The sequence below is a fragment of the Pholcus phalangioides genome, unplaced genomic scaffold (genome assembly GCF_987345545.1).
Source record: "Pholcus phalangioides strain wild (caught in Gottingen) unplaced genomic scaffold, Ppha-v1.0 ptg000022l_1, whole genome shotgun sequence".
Lineage (NCBI taxonomy): Eukaryota > Metazoa > Arthropoda > Arachnida > Araneae > Pholcidae > Pholcus > Pholcus phalangioides.
Window position 1 is genome coordinate 15,796,118 of NW_028301615.1, and position 9,578 is coordinate 15,805,695.

Consider the following 9,578-nt stretch of genomic DNA (forward strand, 5'->3'; position numbering starts at 1 on the left):
GCAAATGGTTCCCACAGATAGGATGGTAGAGGGAATGAGATGGCTTTTTTCTCAGCCCAATACATCAAGGAATATGTATATGACAGCACACTTGCCCAGTTTGCATGAGGACCTGGCTTTGATTCAAGGCGGTGAGACCATATGACTTTTCTTTCCAAGTTCACCTTAACATAAAATCCAGAAAAGGTCTATTTCTTTGATGTATTGGGCTAATGTAGCATTATTCTAGCATTGTCTACGGAATGACATCAATCTGATCTCCGCAGAATGGCCCAGTCTCAGAATGTATGTTTACTTTCATTCCATTTACAATTGGTCGTGACCTGCAATCACGTCTGATAGGTTTTGTTGTTATACACGCTGTTTCAAAAAGAATCATCCGATTAAAAAAAATCATAACTACTCAGCTTTTAATCTGTTTTGATCGATGGTATATGGAAAGAGGGAAATCTTGAGTTTCACGCATTTGCCGACAGGTAGAGCTAACGCTCTTCCTTCTGCCGTCGCTTCAGTGTTTGTAGAGATTGCGACTGCACAACAGAAATCATTTTGTGTTCTAAGCTTCGTGAAGTGTGAGTTCGTAACAACTGTTCATCATGCTTTTTATCAACAATACCCTGGTGTTGAACTTCATACCCCTCAGAACATTAGGCAATGGTATAAACAATTCCGAGACTCTGGTTGTCTATGTAAAGAGAAATCCCCTGGCCATCCCCGCATGTCAGACGAAAATATGGAGCGAATCCGCCAATTTCGCACGTAGTCCACACAAATCCACTCGCAGTGGATGCAAACATGCTTGCAAAAGTTTGGGACGAATTTAACTACCATATAGACATGTGCCATGCATCCCAAGGTAGACATATTGAGCACCTTTAATTTGGTTTGTAAAAACTGATTAGCCATGTAATATAAAATTAATCTTGAGTGTTTATGTTCAATATTTTTTGTAATATATCCATTTCAAATCTAGTGATTCTTTTTGAAACACCCTGTATTTCTAAAATAATGAATTAATTGTACAATACCTAGGTACATCGGTGGTTGGCTGCTGACTTGCACCAGAAAAATTTATTTTGTTGAAATTTTTTCATATAATTATCTTGACTGCCATGATCGGAGAACTATATTTTGTTGCTGTTCCAAAATATTGTTTTATTTTTTAAACTATGTTGTATATGTAAATGATGCCGTTGTGATGTCAGACAGAGTTTTTGTCGAGAGATGAAGTGTTTCCGTCAGATGGTTGGTCTGAGAAAAAGACTGGTCTGTAATCTTCTCTTGTTCTCTCTAATCACTTGCATTTCCCCATCATTTCTTGACTTCCGTCATTGATTCACCTCATGGTTAACTAACACACACAGCTTTACTTTTTTAGTAATTAAAGGATATAAGTTAATTGATTAACCCTCCTGCTTCCGGATGTAAATATTTTTAATAAAATTCTAAATGTCTTGCACATTGTGACTAATGAATAGCTGCTACTCCAATATGTATCTTGAATGATAAATTACTGAAATGTTTTTTTGATGATTTGTTGATTGTTTGCTGATTGAGATGACCAGGTTCCTCCTCCTCTGGCGATTTCGGTTTTGCTGGTACATGTCATAACGTTCGTCAATTACTTCGTAATCTACTATTGGATAGTGACAACTTTTGATAGGACTTGATCTTCAGAATATATTTCTACAATTCATCATCTCAAAATGTATGGTTCCTCATCGTGTTCGCAACCACAACACAAAACATCTTGATTGGCAAGAGGAAAGGTGATATTTCACGGAGTATGGACTTTTAGTTTTGCAGTAGGATCTATCCATTTTAACTGTTTCGAAATATTGAGCTAACTTTGATTGGAAAAAAGTGTTAATCGAAAATCTATTTTTAATGAAGCTGAAAATTTAATTGTAATTCCGATTTGAGAAACGTATTGTCTTAAACTTATTTGAAAAATTGCAATAAAGTATTTGAGGTGAAATATTTGTTTTCCTTTTTCCTTGTTATCTGCTTTAACTGGATATTTCGAACTGGACATAAAATCCTGCGGTAGATTACACTGAGAAGTGTCAAACTTTTTCAGTGGTTCTCAAACATATGTCATTTGAGGCTCCGTTGCTCTGGTCAACATCAATCTATATCTCCCCATGCTTACATGCCTCCCAGTTGCAAAGAGAGACTCATGTGCTGCCCCTACAAACGACTCTGGTGGGAGGCTGACCGGGCTTTAGCCTAGACCCTAGAATTAACCTAACTTTTTTTAGGACAAAGCCGCACACTACTATTTACTGAAAAAAATGTTTGTGACCACACACACTGTGCTTTTGGAGAAACTGCATAGTTTTTTTTTTAAAGAGGAGATTGTTCTGCTTTTTGGCCCAAAATTATTCTGCCATTCTTACTTATGCCAAATAACTCAATCCAAAAAACAGCATTGATCAGTGAGCCATAACATTGCTTATACTATTCTTGTAAATATAATGTATAAAACAAAAAAGGTGAGTTTTATTAATAAATCCATTTCCAAGTAGTTTTTGGGGCTCCAGAATTTTTTATTTATTTGACCATTCTGGGAAAAATTAATATTTTAGGTCACCACAATGTGCACTTACCCCTTGTGATGGATTGCATTGTTTCTGGTATTATGGTAACAGGCCTTGACTGTTTCCTCAAGTTTCTCAACAATTTCATCATCGCGCTCAAAAGAGTGATGCCATGTGAATTTTTACCATTGGAAATATTTTCAAAATTTGGTGTCAGACTAAAGCTCAAGATGCCGATCAGGTGCACTGCACCTCATGCACCCTTACTTAAGCTGACCCCGTTACGAAGTAGCAGTTATAACAAAGTTATTTACATCTTAGTGAACCTGCCATATACAAAAATAATACAAAAAATCACTTATAACGAATGAACATATAACAATGATTTTGTTCAAAATGGATTGAGTCCCATAATATCAAAAATGCCCTTTCAGAAACAAAAGTCAGAATGTAAGTGCTCAAGGGCTTACGTAACGAGGAGCACAGGATGTCCATTCCCCCCCCCCCCCAGCAAACAAAAATTTAAAAAAAATTAATATATCGATAGCAAATACCGTTTAAATGATATTTTAACTAATTTCTGTGCTTATTTAAATGCTTTTCAAAGAGTGATAACTCAAAATTTCTCAGAAAGAAAATTTTTGTACCCCCAGGTGTGTTTTGTCAGCACTATCAATAGCTAGATGATGATCTTCCCAAAGCTGGTTATGTTCATTCCCACAACCACTCTGAATAAAAAGAAATCAGCAAAACCAGTTTCATTCATATCAGTGTTTCCTGTCTTTGTGAACCATAGGAACACCCCCTATGGGGCTGACAGGGCTCCAGCGGGGCGGCCCAGATGATTGCTTTTTTTTTTTGGCATTTTAAGTAGAGGCTCGTGAAAAATCTTGTCTGTGACCTGATAAAGATACCTTGTCAAAGATACCAGAATAGGGGCCATGCTGCATAAAGTGGATGCCACACCTTACGATCATTGGAATGTCTAACAGTTCGACGGACCACTTACAGCAGTGATTCTTGAAACTTTTGACATCCTCTGCCTCAGTCAATGTTTATCTGTGGCTCCCCACAACAGTCTCTAGTAAACAACCACTTCAAATCACTGAACAGGTACATATTGATAGCTTTCCTCAACATAGGTTGTGGGATGCCTCTCCCCCAGAAACTGCAATGCAGTCTTCTAGAACCACTGCCTTACAGTGTATGGGTCTAATATTTTACTCAAGTTTATGCGAATATCTGTAATATTTACAACATACGAGAATATATTTTTCATGTTAATTATAATTAAACTTTCAAGTCTGTCTGGGTGCCACCTCTAGTGTGCACACCATAGGTTGATAAACACTGCTTGAAATGGATTCTACTCATTAAACTCGAATATTTATCGTGAATCTGTTATAACAAATACCAGGTATTGCAAATGTTTTTCACATTCCCGTGCAATTTCATTATATCCTGTATATCCTGGCTCGACTGTACAACCTAACTGACCATACAGTAATTGTTAAATAACACAATACTTCAGAATAAAGTAAATAGAGTATTAGATGTAACGACAACACAAACTTTTTGCGGTAATAAAAATGTATTACCTTTTTTAATCCTGAAGAGAACACTCTCCAAATTTTCATCCAAATTCAAATGATGAACTCTAATATCCGGATGAGCAATCGTGCTGTTTCTCGAATTCATTTCATCAAGGCGAGATGTAACCATATAACAGTGTGAAGATACTCTGAAAATGTAGATGTATCAAAGATGTAGAACAACATGAGTCATTAGAACATTCTTTGTGCTAATTTGTGCACACATTATGCAAATAAAATGCTAAAATCCATCGAGACTTAGAGAGTGTGCAAACATGTAAACTACCATACGAGAGATCTATAGAGTATGCAAGCATGTGAGTGACCAAAAGTGTTCACTAAGCAACTTTTCTGGTTGCTCATTTACCTCCTCCCTCCCTCTTCTGTGCACTAACATGCATGCACACTATTTTTGTCACTCAAATGCTTGCATACTCTCTAGATCTCTCATTTTGTAGTTCATATGTTTACACTCTCTACAAGTCCCTCACTGATCTGGCTCATCTTTTGGTTACTCACATTCTTACAAACTCTCTAGGCATGTCACCCCCCCCCCCTCCCACCAGCATCTAAGGCGGAGTCAACTGTGACTGATCTAATGTACAGTCAAGTTCAGTTATAACATAGCCTACCCTGTCAGCAATTCAAGAACTGCTATAACTGATGTATATGTTACAAGCAAAGTATTGAAATTAGCTTAAGTAGCAATAGTATATACGTATAAAATTCTTTATTGGGAACACAGAATGAGCTTATGCAGCACATAATTGGAAGTAATATTGCATGCATATAGTTTTCGATTGACATGTGAAAATTTTTAAAAACTTATTAGAAAACATGGCATACATCATCGTGTGCATACATTTTTGGAAATGGCAATAATTTTTTAAGATTATGGGGATATAACAGTTTTTATTTGAAAAAACATTCTACAATTTACATATTAAGAAAAAAAACCAGCCAATGTTCATAAATTTTACATGTCACAAATCAATACTTTTGAATTGGCATTAGGCTTTTGAACAAGAAGTGGTTTGATGATTTAAAACAAGTGTTTCTTTATCACTGCCATGTACTAGGTGATCAAAAAAGTAACAAGTGAAAATTCAATAATTTGAGAAGCATAACACAGAAAGGCCGGGTTTTATTTAATAACAAAAATTTTCAATGTCAAAATAGTTACATTTACTGTCAATAACGGGTCATTCAAGTATTACATCAGCATCAAGGAAGAGGGAGGGGGTTTCGGATTTGCTGACTTTTGATGACAAGGGGGGAGGGGGGTTTGGAGGTTGCTTATGTCATCAACCACCCCTTTTTGAAGATATGAAATATTCTAAGCTGCTGACGAAATTTCACTGACGGGGGAAGGGGGGTCAGTGTTTTGCTGACAAGGGAGGGATCAAAAATGGCTGAAAATCTGCTTACGTAATACTTGAATGGCCCCTAAGTGGCAGCAAAGCCAAATGAATATTCATAGCATCATCTGTTAGCATCTTAGCCACAAATGTAATTATTTTGGCAATATAATTTCTGGTTATTGAAAAAATTTGTGCCTTCTTGTGAGAAAACATCATAACACTCGCATTAAAAAAATTATATGCTATATCCACGGTTGATGTCATATCCAGGGCTATATGTGTACAAGACTGTATACGTGTTTATATGAAGTGTCATCATCGCAGGGTTGACACGGTATTTACACCATTGATGATTTTTACCATCTTGGTAAAAGCATATTTTTCCCGCCCAAGGAAAAAACCCATGGTTTTTACCACCATTAGAGACATTTTTTTTATATAACTCCAGAAACAGTGATTTATCCCCCCTTTTTTTTCATTTTTTCCAAAAAATTCATAATTTTTTTGATACAATATTGTGTGATAGTGATAGGAACCGAGAGACACCCAGGCTCTGTCACACTCAGTGTTATAAGCACATTGTCCCTGGGGACTCGGGTGCCTCCGGGGAAACCTAACCATTTATTGATCTTGAGAAAGATATATTACATACATGGGCAGGTGCCATGACGCACCTCGCCAGTAAACAAGTATAAAATTTATCATCATAATAATCGTCATAATCGGGAATAGTTCTTGATAAAATTTGATCTGCTTCTCTTCAGGGATTTTCATTGGATCAGTAACTATCACATCAATGAAAGCTGTCAATTTGCTGCTGGGCTGATCTAATCGCTGCACCGTGTAGTTTGATTTGGTTCAAAGACATTCGTCAGTAATTGCTGCCTGTATCCAGCTTTTCGATAAGCCAGCGTGGATCAAACTATTCTCGACTTTTTTTTTTCAAACCGAGCACAACTCAGGTCTATTGCCATAGGCAATTTACTACCTAGTGAGTTGTGCCGCAATTATGTGTGTACCTAACAGTCTGAGTGTGTATCTAGTGTTGCGTATGATTTTTCAGTTCTGCCATCTATATCTCAGAAGTGAAGTGAGTGATGTGTAGTGACTGAATATTTGTACTGTTTGTAGGCCTGTTGCTCTCTGTGGCGAGACTTTTTAATGGGGAGATCGGCTCGCATTTGCACCTCGAAGTTGGGAACCACAGAAAACCAACTTCAGCCGACCACCACTGTAGCGACGGTGGGGCTCGAACCCGGATCCCCGCGATGCGAGTCCGTCACTATGACCACTCGACCACCACAGCCGCAACTATTCTCGACTACTCAGGCTCCTCATCTATGTACGAGATCGCTGTCTGGGTGTAGTTGACATTGTAGTCTAGTGGATGTCCTAACTGGCATAGGTGGCTCTCTATCTGGTTCTGGCTCCGAGACTGTAGTTCTGATATCCTCAGGGTGCTGCTCTAGAAAGCAACCAGTTTACGTATTTTACTTTTCGAATCTTCCCGCTTCAGGATGCATTCAAGCCAAGGTATTCACAAATGTTCAGCTGGCTGTCTAAAGTGGAAAGCCGTTGTCTTGGGGCATAGAGTTGCGTAGTGAAGAGGCGTGCCTATGGCCGAACATGAGCATTTATCACTGGGGATTGATTTGAACCTATGAAGGTTAGCCAGAAATGGACCATGGCCTGTTACGAACATTATCATCTCATGTGACACAATATTGTGTGAACACAGAGAACACTGAATTATTATATTCTCACTAGCATGCATGTTAAATTATAATGTGCTTCATTTGTTATAAAGCAGAGCTTGACCCTAGGTGCCAGGTCGACATGATGACTAGAAAATAGGAATGGGCACCTAAAATTTTCACTATATAATTGTTCAATTGAAGTTTACGACACAAATTGGACGACACAAAATTTTCTGATTTCATGACAGTGGGTCGTGAAGCAAAAAATGAGATATTCATAAAAGTGAAAAAAAAACAGTATTTGGGACCATTTCTCTTGAGCAAAAAATTATGCTTGGCTCAAGCAATTTCGCTAGTGCATAATTTTTTTTTCTGATTTGGCAAGCCTTGCCATAGAGAATCTTACATTCTCATCATATGCTGATGGATTTAAAAAAGAAAATTTTACATGCCACAAATTCTAGTCAAAATATCTGTTTATAAATAGCAGAGGCAGTAGAGATGTAAAATTCTCGAGAATAATCTTTCGGAGAATAATCTTTCAGAGAATAATCTCATCAAGGAGAATATTCAAGAATATTCTCTGGAAGGACTACTTTCATAAATTACTGGGGAATATTCTTATAGAAAATAATAAGAATTATTCTGAAGTTATTAAGAATAGTCTTTCCAGAAAATATTTATATTATATTTTTATTATATCTATCAATAATGCTTATGTTTATCATTTTGGCCTACAAAATCGGTGGAAAGGTAGTTTTTTAAACTAAATTTGTTTTCCTGCATTACACCAGAGGGAAGCTTTCAGTGTTCTAGGTGGGCGGTGTCCCCACTGTGCGACCACCTGTTGTTCGCTGGATTTTGATGAAAACAAAAGAATAGTTGCAAAATACATTTATATGAGTCCATGGCCCCCACAAGGGGTGGGCTGGCAGGGTTGGAGCCTGGGGCCCTGGACGATTTTTATTATTTTTTCGCGCTATAAATCCATCATAAAGGGGCCCGTGAAAGTCTGATCGGGGGCCCCGCAAAAGATTCCAGCCTATAGGGTCCCTACTCCAGGATGTGGGGGCCATGTACGAGTCCTATGTACCGAGTATATGAAGTTAGTTTGGCCAAAAAAGAATTTGTTTATATAGTGGCCCTCAAAGGGTCAACGCATATGGGCCCCGGAAACCTCAAAAGAGAGGGGCCCTACGAAAATGAGAAACAGTTGAAATTCTCGACGATTTTCTAGGTAGGGCCTGAGAAAAATCAAGTTGGCCCGGGGGCCTACGATGCTCTTGTAAGACGGTTCTGCCCCTTCAACCACACCAGTGAAAAATTACGCTTCCGACGATCGTTTAATCAACGTGAAACTAATCTTCTCACTAAAGACAGGAAATTAAAATGTCACAGAGACAAAAACTTTGTAATAAAAATTATAAGTTGTACTCACCCACGAGAATGGCCAGCTTTAGTTAGTTGCACGTGAAAAACGGATGATTGACGAGCTTCGAATCACTCATCCACAGCATGTTTCCATATCTTTTTCGCGCCCTTTCACTGGAAATTTTTTTCACCTTCGGTCACGTCTTCTTTCCTCCTCATCCTTCCTCTCTTCATCCTTTTCAAGAGCTCATTCCTAGCAGCAAGGTCAACCAAACAGTTACAGTTTGCTGATGAAGAGATAAGGCACGTTTTCAAGCAAGTTTCACTATTGGCCCTGGCGGTTGAAGCCCTGTGAAATACTGAAGTTGAAGTTTCACAATTTCATCGTCTGGCTGCGCTGAGGATCGTTCATATATCAACTGACCATACATTATCGAAACAAAAACAGGACATCAATAATTGCTGTGGAGGAAAGAAAAATGCAAATAGAGGCGGATTTATGGTTTTTTGTCATCCTTTACCTATTCTATTCTTATTTTATTTGCAACTCATTAGGCTGAAGCCCACTTAGCCCTATCCTCGTGACTATGACTGTCTGTAAGTCGCTCTTTTTGTCACTCATCACCCTTTCTGAGTCTTTCTTTTCATCTGTCGCTCACTAGTTCATTCTTTTTTATGTCTCACTGACCTGGTCACTCACGCTTCAAGTCACTCACACAGTTGTGGCCACTCACCTACTTTTACACAGTTTCAGTCACTCATGTACTTACACGCTATATATATTGTGCACTCACATACATACTTCCCTATTGTTTTGGCCATTCACACACCCTCTAGGTCACTCTTTTGGTCGCTCACTAACCTGTTTCTTTCACTGATATGGTCCCCACTATTAGTTGCATACCCTCTGTTTTGGCAGGGCCGTCTTGAGGGCATCATGGAAGCCCGGGCCAAGTGATTTTTCTGAGGCCCTACCTGGAAAATTCTCGAAAAAATTTAACTACTTCTCGTGTTTCT

The 9,578-nt window shown here is 38.3% G+C and overlaps 1 protein-coding gene across 1 annotated transcript in view; it reads right to left on the reverse strand.

Annotated features, from left to right (window-relative positions):
- The window catches only part of LOC149069524 (glycogen debranching enzyme-like), a 43,032-nt gene extending 34,205 nt beyond the window's left edge, over positions 1–8,827 (reverse strand). The window contains exons 1-2 of the mRNA XM_089249254.1: positions 8,629–8,827; positions 4,139–4,281 (exon numbers count right to left, since the gene is read on the reverse strand). Coding sequence (XP_089105380.1) covers positions 4,139–4,262 — 124 coding nt within the window. The 5' untranslated portion in view covers positions 4,263–4,281; positions 8,629–8,827. The remainder of the gene's footprint in view (positions 1–4,138; positions 4,282–8,628) is intronic.
- Between the last annotated feature and the right edge of the window lie 751 nt (positions 8,828–9,578).